Source organism: Haliotis rufescens, unplaced genomic scaffold (assembly GCF_023055435.1).
Source record: "Haliotis rufescens isolate VD_foot unplaced genomic scaffold, xgHalRufe1.0.p SCAF_16, whole genome shotgun sequence".
Classification (NCBI taxonomy): domain Eukaryota; kingdom Metazoa; phylum Mollusca; class Gastropoda; order Lepetellida; family Haliotidae; genus Haliotis; species Haliotis rufescens.
In genome coordinates this window covers 5019720-5042263 of record NW_025963846.1, presented here as the reverse complement: position 1 = coordinate 5042263, position 22544 = coordinate 5019720, and the positions used below count along the sequence as shown (strand labels likewise).

Sequence of the window (22544 nt, the reverse complement as noted above, 5' to 3'; positions counted from 1 at the left end):
TCGTCCAAAACAGTATTAATGGCATAAGACGAATTACATTCAGATTAAATTTTGTGGAGTCTTTCATTAGTATTTCAATGTACCATCAGCATAAACGTCATTTGATATATCGGTAACTACAGAACGCCTCAGCAGTGCAGAGGGTGGAGATACTTGCGATGTCTCCGATGTAGGGCAGTAGCTGATATAAGTGTCTATCTCACGCGAGTCTCCAGCTGTATCCCTTGAGCAGCATCCGCCATCACTGGTGCGTCTGTGATGGAAAGGTAATAGTGAGTGAGTGAGTTGGGTATAACGCCGCATTTAACAGTATTCCAGTTATATCACGGCGTGCGTACGTGTGTGTGAGCGAATGCGTATGTTGAAGTAAACTATACGTTATCTTTATTTTAACTGTTTATGTGTTGTTGAAATATGTCATTTGTAGTGGGGGCACGAGTGACCCAGTGGTCTAAACTGCCGCGATTCGCTGTGCAGAGTTGCGTCCCTTGGTCACGCCAGGAACCTATGATTGTTACTGATTAAGGTGAGCCAAAACATCGTAAAAATAAATACGTCGATGTCTCAGTAGATAAACCCGGTATTTCGTATTTTCTTTTCATAAAAAATCATATTTACGCACTGACACATTTATGCTTGTTTCGTTTGATGACGATTTGTCAAGAGAGTACAATAATACAAGTACCTCCCCGCGATTAAACCTGCCCACTAACAGGACTTCGTTTACATGTATGCACTGTGTTAAATAAAGATATACCATCATTTTAATATTGTGTATTTAATTTTTTTTAAAGTTACAAAAAAACTTTACCGGTTTTAAAACTCGTTTTGAAAAGGCCGGAAAATACATTCATGACCCTCCTAATAATGAAACCTGTTTCCGGTGTGTGAGTTACCATACAAAGCAGCCTATAGATAGGACCCGGCAGGTTCGGAGCTATTGATCTCACCACAATATAGGGAGACTCCTGTCTACTTCCTCCTTTCCGTTTCACTCTGCTACGTCCCAGGCGAGGGAGCTGATCACGGGCTGTCGGGTGACAGCAACTCCTGGTTTCCTGGTGTCCTAAACATGCTCTGTAAGTACTCATCAACACTTCCATCTACAGATGTTTGGTCAATCATATGCCTGCAATTGCTGATACATATACTGTGTTGCGTCGAGTGTATGAAGGGCTGTGTATACACAGGTGTGATTATGTGATTCATGCGGGGTGACGAAGTGAATATGTAGTGATTCGTGTAGGCCTGGATGAGGTATCTACCCATGTTTGGTAGGATGGTATTCCTGTGTTACCTTATCATATCATTATTACCTTATGCCAGTCCTGTAAGGAGTCTTTGCTTGCAGGTATATGTAAACAAATATATTGAAATGGGTTCACAAGGGTCTATACGACGCTTAGAAGGATGTTGCGTGTATAAAAAACCCGTCAGGTAATTATGCATGGAAAGGTTTGAATGTATCCATACAAAGGTGAATATGCAGAGAATATAGGGATATGTGCAAAGATGGATTCCTGTGTATTCACATAAGGATATGTGCAAAGATGAATTCCTCTGTATTCACACTGGGAAATGTGCATAGATGGATTCCTGTGTATTCACACACGGATATGTGCTTATATGGATTCCTGTGTATTCACACAGGGATATGTGCATAAATGGATTCCTGTGTATTCACACAGGGATATGTGCAAAGATGGATTCCTGTGTATTCACACAGGGATATGTGCAAAGATGGATTCCTGTGTATTCACACGGGGATATGTGCATAGATGGATTCCTGTGTATTCACACAGGGATGTGTACATAGATGGATTCCTGTGTATTCACACACGGATATGTGCAGAGATGGATTCCTGTGTATTCACACAGGGATATGTGCATAAATGGATTCCTGTGTATTCACACGGGGATATGTGCATAGATGGATTCCTGTGTATTCACACACGGATATGTGCAGAGATGGATTCCTGTGTATTCACACAGGGATATGTGCATAAATGGATTCCTGTGTATTCACACGGGGATATGTGCATAGATTGATTTCTTTGTATTCAGACATTGATATGTACATAGATGAGTTTCTGTGTATTCACAGGAATGTATTGAAAATTTCACACCAAGTTAAATATGCATAGATTGTTTTAAGTGAATTCACACAGGGTTAACAATGCATATGTTGGTTTAAGCGAATTTACTCAGGTTTGAAAACGCCTAGATCGGTTAAAGTGGATTCACACACAGGTAAATATGCACACAGTGGTTGACGGAGGGTTTATTATGCACAGATGGGTTTAATGGAATTCACATATGGTACATGTATTTATTCAGGGTAAATATGAAGAGATGGGTTCTCATGTATTCATTCAGGGTAAATATGAAGAGATGGGTTCTCATGTATTCATTCAGGGTCAGTATGAAGAGATGGGTTCTCATGTAATCATTCAGGGTCAGTATGAAGAGATGGGTTCTCATGTATTCATTCAGGGTCAGTATGAAGAGATGGGTTCTCATGTATTTATTAGGGGTCAATATGAAGAGATGGGTTCTCATGTATTCATTCAAAGTCAATATGAAGAGATTGGTTCTCATGTAATCATTCAGGGCAAATATGAAGAGATGGTTTCTCATGTATTCATTCAAGGTCAATATGAAGAGATGAGTTCTCATGTAATTATTCAGGGTACATTTAAATAGATGGGTTCTCATGTAATCATTCAGGGTTTATATGAAGAGATGGGTTCTCATGTATTCATTCAAGGCAAATATGAAGAGATGGGTTCTCATGTATTCATTTAGGGCAAATATGAAGAGATGGGTTCTCATCTAATCCTTCAATATAAATATGAAGAGATGGGTTGTCATGATTCATTTAGGGTAAATATGAAGAGATGGGCTCTCATCTAATCATTCAATATAAATATGAATAGATGGGTTCTCATGTATTTATTCAGGGTATAAGAAGAGATGGGTTCTCATGTATTCATTTAGGGCAAATCTGAAGAGATGGGTTTTCATGTATTCATCCCGGGTAAATATGAAGAGATGGGTTCTCATGCATTCATTCAGGCTGCAAATCCAGGGCAATGTGCTAGTTGACACATGAAAGTAATACTGCATGTATTTTTATGTTGATGCTTCATTGCTAATCTCTTCATCTCCTAGGGGCACAGTGACCAAGTCGTCTGAACCGCAGTGTGCAGAACTGCATCAGTTTTGACGTGCCACAAACCTACAATCGTGGGTTCGTCTAAGGCGTCGCGATTCGCTGTGCTGAGTTGCGTCCCTTGGGCACACCAGAAACCTATGATTGTGGGTTCGAATCCCGGTTCGCCCCGATTATGTTTCTAGGTTTGTCAGCACCATACCCGTGCTCGTGGGTTTCACCAAAGAGGTAAACGTCAAAGGCATGCGTCCCTTCGGGCTTTCCTCCCACATAGCTGACACGCCCTGATGTAACTGAAATACTGTTCAAAGCGGCGTTCAACCACCAAGACCGTCTCCTTCTCCCCCTACTGAGATACTGCGTGTTGTTTACCATGTGACGTGTATATGTGAGTGACCTCTCTGTCGTCCACAGTCCCGGTCTCCGGTTGCATCTGCTTGTTGGGACTATCTTGTGTCGTCAACGCTTCCGCCTTAGCATTTCCCTCTGGCGCGGAGAAATGCTCGGGTGGGCACGTGACTTGCAAGTGTGGTCAACAAAGGGAGAGAATCAGGATACCAGTCAGAAGGTATGGCTAATTTCATCAGACATTTTAAGACGTTGAAGTGATTTTATGTCTCAAATACTTATCCATGGTCAGACGTCAATCTTCTCTGATCGGTAACCATCAGATATCAATACGCCTATAACGGTATCCGGTCGAATCCGGACTAGACAAACCAGTGGTTGGTATTTTGTCTACTTCGTAACTACAGAACTTGCGTACATGACAAACTAGGTTCGGATCTTCGGATCTTCGGATCTCTGGGGGTCAGCCACTTCGCATGGGCAAAGACAATGCATAAGCACTTGGAGATAATTACCACTTTTTACAACTTCTCGGCTTGAAGAAATGTCCTTTCGTAATTACTACAGCTGTAAATATCCAACAATTGCAGAAACGTCTGTAATGATAATATCTAATGCTGTAAAGAATAACATTGGTATGCTCCTCTAGTCCGCCTGCAAGCATCAGTGAAAACAGGGTCGACATGGCTTCCTACTGTACATCTATGTCGTACGCAGCTGTTGATTACTTGCATGATATATGTTCTTCTAGCACCTGTACCCACGCGTGGCATTGAAACAGTAAACAAGTTGGAATCCGTAAGTCAATCCTGTCTTCATTGATGCAGCAGCTTCTTCATGCCACTCACAGATGCTGTCTGTAACTATCGCTCTTAACAATGATGATGATGTTGATGATGATCATGATGATGACGATGATGTTGTTGATGATGATGACGATGATGATGTTGATGATAATGCTGCTGATGGTGATGATGTTGTGGTTGATGATGATCATGATGCTGACGATGGCGATGATGGTCATCATGGTGAATATGAAGATTATGATGATGACGACGATGCTGCTGCTGCTGCTGCTGATGATGATAATGATGATGTATTTTCGACTCAGGTGTAGCCTGTTTGATGGATTCAACTCCTACTGTGACTACTGCACGCACCGCCGGAAACTGAAGCGGCTCCTGTGCCCTCGGTATCGTCATTGCTCCACGTGCAACAGTGAGGGGTGTGGCACCTGCCCCCCAAACAAATATGGCCGTCGATGCACTAAAGGTGGGTGTGGCTGTTCAAAACTGTTACTAGAGAGAGCTGTGGCATTTCCCTGTAACATTGTTTAATGAGAGACATGGTTTTCACTTAAAGTGTCTAATACCCCGTTCACATGCACAACAATTACTCACGTGTGTATTTGTGCACATGTGCAACTATACATACGTGTGTACATGTAAATGCACTATACGTTCACCTGGACATTCACTCAGGTGTGTAAATGGTGTATGTACATGGTGTAAAGCACATATTTTTATCAGTCGGTTCACGTCAAGGTTGTTTTCCAATCAAAGTCGAATGAGAAGAGAGTCACTCTACTAAAATCTTCGAATGAACCAACATGTGTTTGATTTAATATATACCCAACGTTTTGACTCCTTGAAACCCAAAGAAAACATTGTCCCTCCATACCTTGGTGTTAAAGTTTGTATTGCTCTGTACTGAACGGCGTCAACTTCAGGATACAGAACTGTTGCCAATTTGTTTGGTGTTGGAAAATGAACAGATCTGTTATATAGATCATCCCCTGGCGTTGGCATAAACGTTCACGTGACAACATACATAGACTGCACATGTGCACTCGTTTAAATGTGCATGGACACCTGCTCCAGACATGTTGCAAATGAGCTCCGGGTGCAACTATACACACCTGAGTGGGTTGGGGTGGGTGGTGGTAGATGGTGGTGCTAGGATTTTAGTATTGAGATTAAGTATTTTTGTCAGCTACAGCTACACAGTTAGATATATTTTTAAGAAAAATCACGTCGCGTCCAAGATTATTGCACTTATATAGCGACGTGCATGCACGTGTATGTGTGTGTGTGGCTGCTTGTACTAGTCCGGACTGATGCCGATGTATAGTGCTAGCTCACTGAGATACCATGCCGCAGTTTAACATGAATACCCCACTCAGACACAGTATACTGACTCCGAGCCGACCAGTCCTTGTTTTAGCCCCTTAATGCCGAGCGCCAGACAGGGTAACAACAAGTACAATCTTTTAACGTCTTTTTGTATGACGCGGCCCGGGATCGAACCCTGGACCTTCCGCTCTCCGGGCGGACGCTCTACCACTAGACCACGGAGGCGGTCTTTTTACACACATATGTATGAAGGTGCATATGAACGGGAGAGCACTCGTTGTGAAGCTGCTTGGGTGCCCATGTGCCACTGCTTGATGCAGGAGCCGAGTGATGTGAATTGGATGGTTACATTATGTCAGCGTGACTTGCCTGATTGTGTCAGCGTGACCTGATTGTGTCAGTGTGACCTGCCTGATTGTGTCAGCGTGACCTGCCTGATTGTGTCAGCGTGACCTACCTGATTGTGTCAGCGTGACCTGCCTGATTGTGTGTCATCGTGCACCGTGGATCGTTGCTCATACAGTCAACCATTCGTTGCCTGTCTTTATTTACAGGCCGGTATGATAAAAGTGGTATATTCGCTCACTTACTCACCCCTAAACGTGGATATAAAAAGTTGGTTGGTTGGTTGGTTGGTTTGTTGTTTAACGCCGCACTCAGCAATATTCCAGCTATATGACGGCGGTCTGTAAATAATCGAGTCTGGACCAGACAATCCAGAAATTAATATCATGATCATCGATCCACGCAATTGGGATTGATGACATGCATCAACCAATTCAGCCAGCCTGACCACCCGATCCCGTTAGTCGCCTTTTACGACAAGCATAGTCACCTTTTACGGCAAGCATGGGTTTCTGAAGACCTATTCTACCCCGGAATCTTCACGGGTCGGATATAAAAAGTACACCTGTACACTGTTATAGACATATTCGTGAAAATGAAACGTAAAGTTAAAAAAACAAAAACAATAATGACACTGTAAATGCAATTATGCCATCATTGATCATTCACACACACGTGCAGTGTGTAAGTATTGATGTGATTCTCCCTGCTTTGTGCCTCCAGACTGCAGTTCGCTGTGCTTCAACGGAGGTACCTGTATCGACCGCCGGTGCCAATGTCCTGACGGTTTCACTGGGGATCGATGTCAAACAGGTACTGTTCTTTACTTTATTATGTCAAACCGTGTCGCAATGTCATCTGCTGTATAATGGAAGCCTATGCCCTAGTTAATTTAAAGGTGATCTGTCATGTCTTCGTCTAAAGTGCGTCGTTTTGTCCAAACAATCTCATGATATGCCTATTCTGCCTTCATCTACAGCGTGTCGTGTTGTCGACAAACTCTCATGACACTATATTCCCTGCAGACAAAGGCCTTGTAGGAAAAAGCACCGTGCAGCCCGTCACACGTATCCCCTTTCAAATATTGTCAGGTTGCCCTGAATTGCGTGACCATGTTCCCTACCTAAATCACTCACGTGACATCCGTACACCCTTTGGAATATCAGTTGCCATGGCTAAAACCTATCCATTTCCCTACAGGTACGGAATGTCGTATCGTCACGAAGCCCGCTCACGGTGATGTTGAGGTGTCGGGGATGACAGCAACGTACACCTGTTCCCATGGTTACAGCCTAGTAGGTCAGCATATCCTGCAGTGTAGACCAAATGGCACATGGTCATCGGAGTCTCCATATTGTGGTAGGTACCATACGTCACACATACGTCATATGACGGACTATGTTGTAGGCTACATACGTCACACACGCCATGACGGACTCTTCGGTAGCTACATAGATCAAACACGTCGTGACGGACTCTTCGGTAGGTACCATACGCCCCACACGTCACGACGGACACTGTGGTAGGCTACATACGTCACACAAGTCATGACGGACAGTGTGGTAGGCTACATACGTCACACAAGTCATGACGGACAGTGTGGTAGGCTACATACGTCACACAAGTCATGACGGACAGTGTGGTAGGCTACATACGTCACACAGGTCATGACGGACTCTGTGGTAGGCTACACACGTCACGACGGACTCTGTGGTAGGCTACATACGTCACACACGTCACGACGGACTCTGTGGTAGGCTACATACGTCACACACGTCACGACGGACTCTGTGGTAGGCTACACATGTAACACACGTCACGACGGACTCTGTGGTAGGCTACACACGTCATGACGGACTCTGCGGTAGGCTACATACGTCACGACGGACTCTGTGGTAGGCTACACACGTCATGACGGACTCTGCGGTAGGCTACACACGTCATGACGGACTGTGTGGTAGGCTACACACGTCATGACGGACTCTGTGGTAGGCTACACACGTCATGACGGACTCGTGATACATAAGCAGCTGTAAGCTACCTACATATTTAAACGACCAATGGCCAGTCACCATGTGAATTTCTCATATCATTGCAGAAGCAATCTGCAAGAACCCCAATGCAAGTGACCACATGTACTTTGTCAGGGACAGACTGGACCAGGATGAAGGTGAGATGTTTTGACGACCCAGAGATATTTTGCAGTACGTCGTTAGGGATAACTGTTACCGGTTAAAAAAGCATAGACACAAATATACTCTGAGTCGAATCACCTTACCCAAAGCTTTTTGTCACACAGCAGACGGTGTTCAGTTACTGACCTCAGTACACTGTGTAAATTTTCTTGGCGTGCTTGCGTGTCAGTGTGTCATTTACCGCTTTGATCGAACCCACCAGCACACCACGTCTGAGGAGACCCTGGGATTAGAACCTGGGACCAGTGGATGCTGGCATAGTTAGGAGTCGCATCTAAAACGACTATCCAGCACTGAAAGTAAGACATAATTCATGTGCCTTTTGTCTTCAGCTCCCTTCACTGCGCTGGCCAAGGTGAAGGTGAAGTGTGACGACGGCTACAGAGTGGTTGGCGCACGCTCCATCTACTGCAAACTTGACGGCATGTGGTCCTCGGTGCCCAAGTGTGGTATGTATAGTCCATGGTTTCCACAAGAAGATGGAGTAAGCATACATTATACAGCTGAATTAATTTAAACAAATTATTTTGATTTTTCTTCAAGATGTCATTTTATTAGGTTTGATTCTTCAGATATTACCGGTCACCCAAAATATGATTTTTCCTCAATACATTATACTTTTCTTAATCGATCCCAATGGAAGGGGGCATCATTTTGGTGACCTTTTAAGTCACCACCTGGTCATACCAAAAACCTTGGCTACATTCCTTACAAGAACGCATTCACAGTGTCACTCGCAATGATATGCTGGATGTTGCTGAAATCTCATTCGCTTGCTGTTATACACTGAACTACTGCTAAAACCTCCCATCCTCCATCGGTATCGCTTGCTGCTACTAAAGCCTTACTCACTCTGCAGATGTTTCGCTCGCCGTCATAGGCTGGACTATTGCTAAAACCTCACTCACTCTCCGGCGTTATCGCCCGCCTTGATATACTGGACTATTGCTAAAACCTCACTCACTCTCCGGCGTTATCGCTTGACTTGATATACTGGACTATTGCAAAAACCTCACTCACTCTCCGGCGTTATCGCTTGCCTTGATATACTGGACTATGGCTAAAACCTCACTCACTCTCCGGTGTTATCGCTTGCTTTGATATACTGGACTATTACTGAAACCTCACTCACTCTCCGGCGTTATCGCTTGCCTTGATATACTGGACTATTACAAAAACCTCACTTGCTCTCCGGCGTTATCGCCCGCCTTGATATACTGGACTATTGCTAAAACCTCACTCACTCTCCGGCGTTATCGCCCGCCTTGATATACTGGACTATTGCTAAAACCTCACTCGCTCTCCGGCGTTATAGCCCACCATGATATACTGGACTATTGCTAAAACCTCACTCGCTCTCCACAACGATGTACGTTATAGATGTTGGCATGTCGTGTTTCAGAAAAGCGCAAAACCTGCTCACCTCCCAGTATTGTGGCGAATGGGATCCACCAGACGTTCGAGGAGGTGCGTGACGACAGGTACTACGAGGGGACGGAAGTGATATACGAGTGTAACCAGGGCTATGTGTTGGACGGCCAGTACTCGCTGGTCTGCGGAGAAGATGGAGAGTGGAACCACTGGACGCCCAGGTAACATGTTCCAAATATCGCAAACAGCATATGTGACTCTAAACCGTTGATATTTTCCACCAACGGTTATCCTTTCAGTCCGGGGACGGTGGGGTAGCTTAATGGTTAAAGCATTTGCTCTTCCTGAAAAAGGTACGGGTTCGATTCCCCTCCTGATATGAAGCCCAATTCTGGTCTTGACCTCCCTGCTGTTGCTGTAATATTGCTAGAAACGACATAAAAGCTGACTCACTCACCAAGCCAGTTCTTAATACAAACATGGTACCCGTGAAGATCCGGGTTAGGATAGGTCTTCAGCAACCCATGCTTGTCGTAACAGGCGACTATGCTTGTCTTAAGAGGCGACTAACGGGATCGGGTGGTCATGCTCGCATACTTGGTTGATGCATGTCATCGTATCCCAATTGCGTGGATCGATGCTCATGATGTCAGTCACTGGATTGAAAAGTGGCGTGAAACAGCACTCACTCACTCACTCTGCATGGGCCATTGTGTCTCCTTCTACGTGCCGTCTTTTTGCTGTTGATCACAGTTCCACAGCGGGATTGTTACAAGCGTTTGTATGTCGTCATGGAATAAACCTGCATGAATTCGCCAACATTTGCATCGCTCCATAATAACCATGTGTCGCTCCACAGGTGTAAGGAGGTGGAACAAGAACCCAAAGTCACGTGTCCTCCGCTGACCGAGCTTGTTCACGGATCGCTGACCCAGGGCCCTGAGTCCCCCACTAACAAGAACGTACCCGGCATCAGGTGAGCTATGAACTAGAGGCCCGCGTTACTCACAAGTACGTGTGTATATCACGGGAATTGTGAGTACGATGCCCGTTTTCCTTGCAAAGTACAGTAAACTACGGTTATAACGAACTCAGAGGGACCACAAATTTTAGTTCGTTATAACCGTAGTTCGTTATGAGGATTTCGACTAAATTTCCTCTGTAGTCGTCGCATTTAAAGACAGAATTTGTATGTGTTTATTATCAGGTGAGCTATAAACTGGAATCCCGCGTTCTCCACAAGAAGTACAAGTGTCGTCTCCGAGTTTGCTTATATATTCACAACAGTTACTTCACTTTGCCGAGTTTTTTCTTTCTCTATTTTTCTAGTTTGACAAGTTTATTCAGGTATTTTGCCACGATTTGACATTAATGTACTTTCATCCTGACGCTGTTGGAGGTACCAGGGTAGGTTTCTATTGCAAAGTGTAGCAAACAAACGGTTAACGTTATACGTTGTAAATGCATGTTCAAATGGTTTTTTTGTTTTTTTTGCAATCATCAAAATAGAATTTACGGCGGGTGTATGAGGAGAATATTCTGAGATTCCTTAACCTTGACCATTGCCACTTCCAATCCATGTAGCTGACGCCAACCAGAAGGTGTCTGACGCATTGGTCAACAGCGATTGGTATCGCATTCTCTACTTATATTCGAGCGTTAATGGCCAATCAGATGTATGTGCACCTGTCGTCTATATGCTCTGCTACCTATCTCCCACAGGGTCATTTATGAGTGTGACGTGGGGTTCGTTCTTCACCCCAACATACCTGAGCGTTACTGCCACATCGACGGGGCCTGGTATCCGCCGGTCCAGCCTCAATGCGTCTCAGGTAAATCAAACAAAAAATAACATCTTGACTTGAGCATAAATAAAAGTTTCATACACAATGAGCATCAACGTCAGATCCCAGCCTCCCCACTGGGGATTCGGGACAGAATGTCCCGGGGAACTATGATGGTATGTCCCCAGGAACGTGTGATGGCCTGTCCCCAGGAACGTGTGATGGCCTGTCCCCAGGAACGTGTGATGGCCTGTCCCCAGGAACGTGTGATGGCCTGTCCCCAGGAACATATGATAGTATGTCCCCAGGAACGTATGGTGGTATGTCCCCAGGAACGTGTGATGGTATGTCCCCAGGAACATATGATAGTATGTCCCCAGGAACGTATGATAGTATGTCCCCAGGAACATATGATAGTATGTCCCCAGGAACGTATGGTGGTATGTCCCCAGGAACGTGTGATAGTATGTCCCCAGGAACGTGTGATGGCCTGTCCCCAGGAACGTGTGATGGTATGTCCCCAGGAACATATGATAGTATGTCCCCAGGAACGTATGGTGGTATGTCCCCAGGAACGTGTGATTGCCTGTCCCCAGGAACGTATGATGGTATGTCCCAAGGAACGTGTGATGGCCTGTCCCCAGGAACGTGTGATGGTATGTCCCCAGGAACATATGATAGTATGTCCCCAGGAGCGTGTGATGGCCTGTCCCCAGGAACGTGTGATGGTATGTCCCCAGGAACGTATGATAGTATGTCCCCAGGAACGTGTGATGGCCTGTCCCCAGGAACGTGTGATGGTATGTCCCCAGGAACATATGATAGTATGTCCCCAGGAACGTATGGTGGTATGTCCCCAGGAACGTGTGATTGCCTGTCCCCAGGAACGTATGATGGTATGTCCCCAGGAACGTGTGATGGCCTGTCCCCAGGAACGTGTGATGGTATGTCCCCAGGAACATATGATAGTATGTCCCCAGGAATGTGTGATGGCCTGTCCCCAGGAACGTGTGATGGTATGTCCCCAGGAACGTATGATAGTATGTCCCCAGGAACGTGTGATGGTATGTCCCCAGGAACATATGATAGTTTGTCCCCAGGAACGTATGGTGGTATGTCCCCAGGAACGTGTGATTGCCTGTCCCCAGGAACGTATGATGGTATGTCCCCAGGAACGTATGATAGTATGTCCCCAGGCACGTATGATTGCCTGTCCCCAGGAACGTATGATGGTATGTCCCCAGGAACGTATGATGGTATGTCCCGAGGAACATGTGATAGTATGTCCCCAGGAACGTATGATGGTATGTCCCTAGGAACGTATGATGGTAGTCCCCAGGAACGTATGATAGTATGTCCCCAGGAACGTATGATGGCCTGTCCCCAGGAACGTAAGATGGTATGTGCCCAGGAACGTATGATGATATGTCCCCAGGAACGTATGATAGTTTGTCCCCAGGAACGTATGATAGTATGTCCCCAGGATCGTTTGATGGTATGCCCTTAGGAACGTATGATGGTATGTCCCCAGGAACGTATGATGGTATGTCCCCAAGAACGCATGATGGTATGTCCCGAGGAACATGTGATAGTATGTCCCCAGGAACGTATGATGGTATGTCCCTAGGAACGTATGATGGTATGTCCCCAGGAACGTATGATATCGATGGTATGTCCCCAGGAACGTATGATAGTATGTCCCCAGGAACGTATGATGGTATGTCCCCAGGAATTTATGCTGGTATGTCCCCACGAACGTATGATGGTCTGTCTCCAGGAACGTATGATGGTATGTCCCCAGGAACGTGTGATGGTCGTAAGAGGCGACAATATGGATCGGGTGGTCAAGCTCGGTGACTTGGTTGAACGTGTGTCCGCCTACCCCGACGGCGTGGATCTTTTATCTGGCCCACATCATATAGCTGTAATATCGTTGAATGCTGCGTTCAACAAGAAACTCAGCAGTATGAGAATGTGTACATTTGTGTTACCTTTATTCAGTGGTAACCTGTCCGAACCCAGGGACACCAAAGAAAGGGATACGCTGTTTTGGAAACGGATGGTAAGTCCTCATTATTATGTCAATATGATCGCCTTTCATAGAGAGTCAGGGTTATTAAGTGCATAGGGTATGTTCACATTTTAAACAGCACTGAAAATGGTGCAGCCAGTTTAAACTAGTCCCAATTTCAGATAATTTTAAATTTATTCGTAGGTGTTTATGCACCGTTTTTCTTATTTACTTTTTTTTCAAATTAGCAATTATCATATAGGCATTGCGGCTTAAAAGAGTGAGTGAGGCGGGTTTTAGCCAAGCTAGACCAAGGCGGGGAGACCTATATTGGGAACTGAACCAACCTTGGTCTTTTGTGTGGCTCACGCTTTAACCAATAGACTGCCTCACCACCCAGTCCATTTAGATCCGGATTAGGATTGATCTTTAGCAACCCATGCTTTTCGGAAGAGGGGACTAACGGGATCGGGTGTCAAGCTCGCTGACTTGGTTGATGCATGTCATCGTATCCCAATTGCGTAGATCGAAGCTCATGATGTCATGAAAAAACGAGAGGCAAAATCGACCCCCTCCCCAAACGAAAAACAAAAGCAAGTAAATGGTAAATATCTCACAAAATATGACACAACTAATTGGTGAACTCTGTTCAAATACACTGTACTGAGTTAAACAGTTTAAACGTATATTAATGAGTGGGTTTGTTGGTTGGTTGGTTGTTTTACGCCGCACTCAGCAAAATTCCAGCTATATGACGGCGGTCTGTAAATGATCGAGTCTGGACCAGACTTTACGTGCCCTTTTAACGTATGCATTAAACAGTATTTATATAAAAAATCGGAAGTTAACTATAGGTGTCCCTGTGCACCATACAAAGTCACATTAAAATAAAATTGCCATGGAACTTTCAATTGCACGTCCCTCCCGTTCACTGTAAGCAGGGCGGTGGGGTAGACTAGTGGGTAGAGTGTTCGCTTGTCACGACGAGACCCGGGTTCGATTCCCCATATGACTACAATGCGTGAAGCCCATTTCTGGTGTCCCCCGCCGTGATATTGCTGGAATATTGCTAAAAGTCGCGTAAAACCATACTCACTCATTGCATGCATAAACTCCTACGAGCCGAGGGTTAGAATTTCGTCCCACATTCACAGTAGACGTGGGACCGAGTCAATTCAAACACAGAGTAAATCGTTAAAGTGTTTTAACTGTGAAAAGCAACTTTCTTGACGGTCAAACCTCGTAAACGCTATGCCACGTCTCTCTGAAAATGAGAGGTTGCGTGCAACTGGAATGCTTGGAACCGGAATTGCACAAAACGTTTTGCAAGGCATTCTGGTATTCATCGTAACATCATACAGTAGCTCTGAGGTGACTGCCAGGGACCGACCACGCCCTAGACGTTCACGAGTAACGTCAGCAAGATAATCATATCCGCCTGGTCCACCAGCAAATCGAGTAAAGACTGCAACATTGACAGCCTGCAGCATCCTTGGCTTACGTCCGATAACTGCAACGACTGTATGGATTCGTTTCGAGCGCATAACGTCCGACCACGATGTCCAGCTGCACATCAAATTTTGTTGCCACGTCATTGAACTGCACGCCTGGCATGGTCAAGACAACGTGTGAGGTTGAGGTTACAGGACTGGAGATGAGTCCTCTTCAGAGATGAGCCCAGGTTTCATCTTGACAGCACTGATGACCGTCGGCTTGTATATCACAGTCGGGTGGAATGTTACGCCGACGCGTGTGTTGTTCAACGTTCTGCTTTCGGTGGTGGGAGCGTAATAGTGTAAGGAGGCATCACTGGACATCATAGAACCAATAAAGTGGTCATCGATGGCAATTTGGCAGGTGTACTGTACCGCGAGGAAGTTATCCGCCCTGACCTACACCGCGAAACGTCGTTTACGCAGACTTTCACTTCAACTGGTGACGTTGGTCCAGCAACGACTGGCCTTGGTCCAGATCTTGAATGACATCCCACAAGCCTTCCCCAACCATCTTGTGTCGTCAATGAAGCGCCGTTGTCAAGCTTGTGTCGCTGCGAACGTTGGACATACGACCAATCCGATATTGACTCTCGTACCCGATTTTGACTTGTGAAACTGCCAGTTGAACCCACGCCATTTTCAGCCTGAGAAGACGTTTACAGAGAACATGTGTTGAAACTGTCGTGATGAATTCACGTTTCATGGACAATATATTGTTCTGTTGCAAAATCGTTCTCATGTTTGCGTATATGTTTTTATTTCCCTTGACAGTCATTGATGCACAGGAACGTTTTCCCGCTTGTATATAAATTATACTTTCAATACATGGTTAGTTCACCAAATGCTTTAATTCATGACTGAATCAATAGAATGAAAGTTGTTATCTTTACCGATGACATCAGAGGGAGGTAGCTAACCAGGTGTTAAATAGACAAAGGAGACTTTGGTAAATCAGTCAACATGTGCTAACATTGGTGAACCACAGTTAACCTGGGTCATACGTTGGTCAACGCGACTTCTCCAGGGTCGATCAGTGTTTCAAATTCGAACGGGAGCACTTATAATCTATGTTAACTTGTTTTATTCTTCAGTAACCCGGGGTCTCGCAACTCCACGTGCCCGTCATCATCTCACGTGAGAGTTGGGAACGAGACTGTGTTCCTCCCTGAGGGCAACTACGGCGAGGGCGCGCGCGTCTACTACAAGTGTAATCAAGCTTACAACATGATTGGGCCGAAGTTTAGACGTTGTCAGGAGGACGGTACTTGGACGGCGAGTCTTCCGCACTGTATTCCGGGTAAGAGGGTCCGCTGTAAAAAAAATATTATTATTTGGAAATGGCACCTCCAGACATTTTGTTTCTAGCATGATCCCTTTATGTCAGCGAGGTAGGTAAACAGAAAGATAGTTTATTACCAACCGCTATATTGGCATATATTTGTTTAGCTGTAATAATGACTTTATACCAGCGTAAATGAAAATTCGCCAGAGCCGCCTTTTGGGATTTCCTGATAGGAGCGACCGACAATTTCATGATTTCTTTTATAATTTTTAAATATTTTCCCACAATATGAAGTTATATATCTTATTTTTTAGGAAATTTCGGGGACAACTAACTGTTTTCGAGATAATATCCAAGTCCACCATCCCCCCTCGCCCCAAACACCCCACCCCCCCACCCACCCCACACACACACGCACACGCGCACGCGCGCACGTTCCATACACAACACACAATCAATGACTAATAGGGTAATTTGCACAATCATCAATTCTCTGTCAGAGTGCGGCAAACCAACACAAGGTAGCACTGCCCTCATCTCAGGCGGCACCGAGTCCAAGAGCGAAGACTGGCCGTGGCACGTTGTGGTCATGAAGAAGACCTCCAGGAAGGAGTGGCGTCCCGTCTGTGGTGGCTGCCTCCTCGGAGACGCGTGGGTCATCACTGCCGCTCACTGCGTCACAGAAGACCAGACAACAAACCCGCTTGACCCCTCGGACATTGTGGTGAAGTTTGGAGTGACGCACGTCAACGACTCCTATGGAGATCAGCTCATTCAAAGCAAAGGGGTAAGAGTAAGCGAGTGAGTGAGTGAGTTTGTTTTTCCGCCGCTTTTGACAATATTCCAGTTATATCACCGCGATGAAGCCCGATATGTTGCAGGTCTCAGACATTTACCACCTAGGTGAAACCCACGAGCATAGGTATGGTGCTAACAAACCTAAAACTTAATCAGGGGGATTCTTAGATTCGAACACAGATTCCCATGAAGAATTACAGAAGCTGGTACCTCGTGAAATACGGCGCCTGCCCCCAAGATGGAAAACAACACGACATATCACCTGGCATTCGAGGAACAGTTTAAGCGTTGGTCACAGATTTGTCCTCACCTTTCTCCTGTCTGTGGTGGACAAAATGGTAAAATGATGGATGGCTTTCGTAATGATGGTAGGATCGCGTGGATCGATGCTCATGATATCAATCACTGGATTGTCTGGTCCAGACTCGATTATTGACAGACCGCCGTCATAAAGGTGAAATATTGAATATTGCAGAGTGTGGCGTTAAACAACAAACAAACTACAACCATACATCTTTGTTAGGGCAATAGATATGGCAACAACTCAGTGAATCTCTGTCCAATTTCACTTTCTTAGTCAATCAGCGGCGGTGGGGTAGCCTAGTGGTGAAAGTGTTGGCTCGCCCAACAAAAGACCCGGGTTCGATTCCCCACGCGGGTGCAATGTGCCTCACGGTTTTGATATGGCTTGAATCAGGTTAGGAGTGGTGCAGCTAACTACTACTCGATCAAAGTCATTCTTGATGGGATTCCGGCTCAGAATTCGGAGTCAATTGTCCTCCATTATTCAATGTAGTTCTGATGGTTTAGCTGCCTTATACACAAAAACTATGTTTCCTCTTCAGATTACCCAAATCTACGTGAATGCCAACTACGACTCTAGGACATTCGACTCCGACGTTGCGCTTTTGAAACTGAAGAAATCCGTGACCGTCAACGCCAGGGTTCAGCCTGCTTGTCTTTCCAAACAGCGGACTTCTAGCGGCAACCAGACCAATCGCTCTGATCAGATTCTGCCCCGCTATGTAGTGACGGGGTTCGGCAAGGTGGCCAATACCGAATACTCCCAGACGCTGCGCTCAGCTGAACTCAAAGTTGAGCCGAACAACGGACACTGTGAGAAGGTCCTGCGTAGAGACGGAGGTAACACTGAAAACTGAACAGTTTCACAAACATGGTTATCCTACTCTGCATCCCATGCTCTGCATCCCATGCAAAACAACACTAAGGGACTGGCCATTTATCATAGTGTTGGGTGGGTCCCAAACGTAATACACTTTTTCGGGGGGTCATGAATTAATGGACAGTTTATAATAAAACTTAGTACATTTGCATTTTGTCTTCCAAAGGGAGGGTCATGAAAAAGTACTGTAAAAGAACCTGGTGTGGGTCTTCTAAATATGACAAGCATTCGGGGAGGATAATTATTTTCTGTACATTAGTGCCTCAGAAAGCTCGGACCCACCACACCTGTAATAAATGACCGGTCCCTAAATGTTACATAGCATTACCGAGTCTGATCCCAGTTGGTTTTGCCTGGAAAGACCCGTGAAGATCCGGGGTAAAATAGGTCTTCAGCGACCCATGCTTGCCGTAAAAGGTGACTATGCTTGCCGTAAGAGGCGACTAACGGGGTCGGGCGGTCAGGCTCGCTGACTTGGTTGATGCATGTCATCGTATCCCAATTGCGTGGATCGATGCTCATGATGTCAATCACTGGATTGTCTGGTCCAGACTCGATTATTTACAGACCACTGTGATATAGCTTGAATATTGTTGAGTGCGGCCTTAAACAACAAACAAACGAACAAAGAAACAAAAATTGAACATTATTTCATGCACAGATAATCCTTTATTCCGAGTTGCGAGTAGGATTTTTCAATATTATATCCATACTAATAGATTTTTTTCTGAAAACATGTAGAAACATACAAAACTCAGCTGAAATTATTGTTGGAACGACGTCACATAAAACCTATAAAACAATGAAACTCAAGTAGGTGAACCAACCACTCAGCATCAACACAAATTACAATGCTGGGGTGGGGGTGGGGGTTGGTCTAGGTATGAGTAGTAAGTAATAAACTGGATGACGTCACTCATGACCATTTCGTTATGTGTTTCATGCGTCACTGCGATCATGAGAATAGACAAAATATACATCGATTCGATGCTAAAATGACGCGATTTTAGGATGATTTATAAACAGAATACTTCACTCATGCATGCCTGTATCTTACAATTCGTTGTTTCATAACATATCAAACTAACGATTTCGCTCTTTAGCCACGTTTAGAAACAACTCGTCTCGTTGTAAGATAAATGGTATCTGACAGACACTTGTTTAGTAATCTTTGCGTACATAACGCTTCGTGGACGAAGAAACTCATGATTATTGCATTTCACAGGGACGTAACTAGGGGAAATTATGTAAGCAAACACTTACAACGCTAATCAAACACAAGAGCAAACAAGAAGGCACTTACAATTTATCAACAACATAGATATCACAAATATGTCCCAGCCACGTCCTTGGACGTTATAGAGTACAAGAGTGGAACAATCGATCATTGTGATCAAACGCAGATATCCTCACAAACTAATTCAACAAGCATACACAACAATATTGAACTGAACCAACTCATCCACGACAAGGTTTACACTGGCAGACATCCTGTAAACCAAAGATCATGTTACTATAACAAACGACTGAACGAAGAACATATATAAGTACATTTACAAAAAAAATATTTCGGATTGTTTTTAACGATCTACACAAGTGAGTACAAGGCCTTGCTTTTTGTGCCACGCAGTAGCCACGCCACTGCATGAGAAATATATGACCTATCAGGAGAAATGGAACGTTATGAGTGCAAGCAAACAATTGTGTTGTGACGTCAAAAAGAGGGACGTTTGACGTCAACTTTCTTCCGTTAAAAAATGTCCATGTGTGCGGACTGTACGAAAATAATTTTTCTCTCGTTAGTTCGTAATGTAATAAAAACATTATTTCAAAACATTTCAGCATACATGTCTACGTTAAATCATTCAGACATTAAAAACTGCAATTATTACATAAACAGTTATAAGTCTGAAAATGGGACTCTGCAGAAAATGAGTCCAAATGTTGGATGTCATGTATCTCTGTAGTAAATATAAATTGAAGCTTGCGAATTGTATATTTGTGTTCCCAACATACTTTAGTCTTAACATACAATGAGAAATGAAAATGTGACTTTTCACTTATAAGGTCCATTTTCACTTTGTGGGTCACATATGATGAAGCCAACCATGGCCAACACATCCTTTGTCTTTGCAGTGAACAACAGCGTCACAAGGAACATGTTCTGTGCGGATAATATGGCTGCGAACAAACACCCGTGTGCCGGGGACTCCGGGGGCCCGCTGGTCAGACAGAGCAGTTATGGACGTAAGTCAAAGATACTCATGACCGAGACCCGCGACCCTGAAGATCCGGGTAGAATAGGTCTTCAGCAACCCCTGCTTGCCGTAAGAGGCGACTATGCTTGTCGCAAGAGGCGACTAACGGGATCGGGAGGTAAGGCTCGCTGACTTAGTTGATACATGTCATGGTATACCAGTTGCGCAGATCGATACTCATGATGTCAATCCCTGGATTTTCTGGTCCAGATTATTTACAGATCGCCGTCATATAGCTGGTATATTGCTGAGTGCGGCGTTAATGGACAAATGGTTCTTAAACACATTCTGACACTGCTCCTGTTTCAGAGGGGGGTTCACGGGTGGCCCAGTCGTCAAAGGCGCTGCAATTCGCTGTTCACAGTTGCGTCCCTTGGGTTCGCAATAAACCTATGATCGTGTTTTCGAATCCCGTTTCGTCCCGGTTATGTTTCTAGGTTTGTCAGCATCATACCCGTGCTCGTGGGTTTCACCAAACTGGTGAACGTTTGAGACCTGCATCACTTCGGGCTTCCCTCTCACACCAAGCTGACACGCCGTGATATAACTTGAATACTGTTCAAAGTGGCGTTAAACCCAACTCACTCACTCATGTTTCAGAGCGACGCTGGTATCTGGAAGGTATAGTCAGCTGGGCGTCTGAACGTCCATGTCAGGGGCGGTCCAGTTACAGCGTCTTCACCAAAGTGGATATGTTTCTTGACTGGATCGAGGAAACGACATCGCCTGACCTGTCCTACTACTGAACCGTATCCATCCTCGGGGTTCCAGGGCATACTCGCCTACTTTCCCCGGGAACAGCTTTGATGTTATGAGTATTATTTATACCTAAAAATGCTATGCCCTGTCCACTACCATCCTCGGGGTTCCAGGGCATACTCGCCTACATTCCACGGGAACAGCTTTGATGTTATGAGTATTATTTAAACCTAAATATGCACGTGTAAATCATGTAGGACGAACCTGCATTTGACACAATTGTATACCGGATTTTACCTAAAATACGTGTATAGCTATTATTCAATGGGTCTGTGTTTCATACTAATTTTGGGAGACGAGTATGTAGTGTGAGTAGAATACACACGCGTATGTAATAATGTCTTTATTAACCACACTTGGTAATTAGCCGTTCTAGTGAACATGTAGTGTCCATGATATGGCAAATATTTTGATGTTTCACTTACTTTTATCGTTACCTTTTGCAAATTAACACAATTTTTCATACAAATATGTTATAAATCATGTAACAAAACAACCGAAACATGGAAAATGTACTTTCAAGTAGCTATTGAGTCGCTGAAATGTGAAGCGAAAAAATCAAAAACTAAAATGGAAATGTCAAAAACCAAAACGAAAATGTCAAAAAAAACAAAACGAAAATGTCAAAAACTAAAATGAATACAAAGAAAACCATTTTCACCGCGGTGGAAAGAGTTTTCTGTTTTTTTTTTCATTTTAGTTTTTGACATTTTCGTTTCGTTTTTCAGCGATTCAATATCTTCTTTACACATGATTTATCACATATTTGTAAGACAAATCGTGTTAATTTGCAAAATATCAAAATATTGAAAAACAGACTCCATGTCCCTTATGAGCCACCGTAGTTTTGTAATTTAATTAATAAAACGCATGTATGAAATCTCGTTAGTGCTGTATTGATTTACGGACTATTTTCCACCGAAACGCAGTAATATCAGGTCAGTTCCATGAAAGTAGAACTACAATTAATAATATTATAATATTAAAACAATAACAGGCCCTTGTGAACAAAAACAAAGTATTACTTGTGGTCATGTGGTGAATATTTAGATATGTTCCTGTCTTGTTTCATCCATCTCTGAACCATAGGGGAGCGGTCGGGTAGCCTAGTGGTTAAAGCGTTCGCTCGTCACGCCGAAGATCCGGGTTCGATTCCCGACATGGGTAAAATGTGTGAAGCCCATTTCTGTTGTCCCCCGCCGTGATGTTGCTGGAATATTGCTAAAAGCGGCGTAAAACCATACTCACTCACTGAACCATGGTTGGAGGATAGTGACATCTCATTTGTCCTGCCCCTTTTATCGGGGACTCCACATTTCGGACAAGAGTTGTCGGGAACGCTTACATGTATACAAAGGACATTATTCTGTACCATGCACCGTGGAATAAACGTGGTATCGCCACTTTTCG

General features: G+C 44.5%; 1 protein-coding gene across 2 annotated transcripts; it reads left to right on the top strand.

Moving 5' to 3' along the window:
• The first annotated feature begins 922 nt into the window (after nucleotides 1-922).
• Nucleotides 923-22014, top strand: LOC124144238 (limulus clotting factor C-like). 2 transcript variants are annotated; one of them, XM_046513545.2, is made up of 16 exons: nucleotides 923-1079; nucleotides 3587-3740; nucleotides 4632-4792; nucleotides 6721-6810; nucleotides 7198-7356; nucleotides 8096-8167; nucleotides 8525-8641; nucleotides 9595-9784; nucleotides 10423-10539; nucleotides 11286-11395; nucleotides 13349-13409; nucleotides 15946-16151; nucleotides 16637-16923; nucleotides 17780-18077; nucleotides 20254-20364; nucleotides 20976-22014. In XM_046513545.2, the coding sequence occupies exons 1-16, from the start codon at nucleotides 1073-1075 to the stop codon at nucleotides 21119-21121; spliced, it is 2286 nt and encodes a 761-aa protein (XP_046369501.1). In that variant the 5' UTR covers nucleotides 923-1072; the 3' UTR covers nucleotides 21122-22014. The 2 variants fall into 2 exon arrangements, with proteins under 2 accessions (XP_046369501.1, XP_046369500.1); XM_046513544.2 differs by lacking the exon at nucleotides 923-1079 and adding an exon at nucleotides 1238-1274.
• The last annotated feature ends 530 nt before the right edge of the window (nucleotides 22015-22544 follow it).

What these genes read in the sequence shown, in the direction of transcription:
- LOC124144238 (XM_046513544.2), top strand. Translation starts at nt 1,253, where the DNA reads ATGAGGTATCTACCCATGTTTG. An exon ending in TGGGGATCGATGTCAAACAG is followed by an intron (nt 6,811 to 7,197) that starts GTACTGTTCTTT and finishes ATTTCCCTACAG; the next exon opens with GTACGGAATGTCGTATCGTC. An exon ending in CCAGCCTCAATGCGTCTCAG is followed by an intron (nt 11,396 to 13,348) that starts GTAAATCAAACA and finishes ACCTTTATTCAG; the next exon opens with TGGTAACCTGTCCGAACCCA.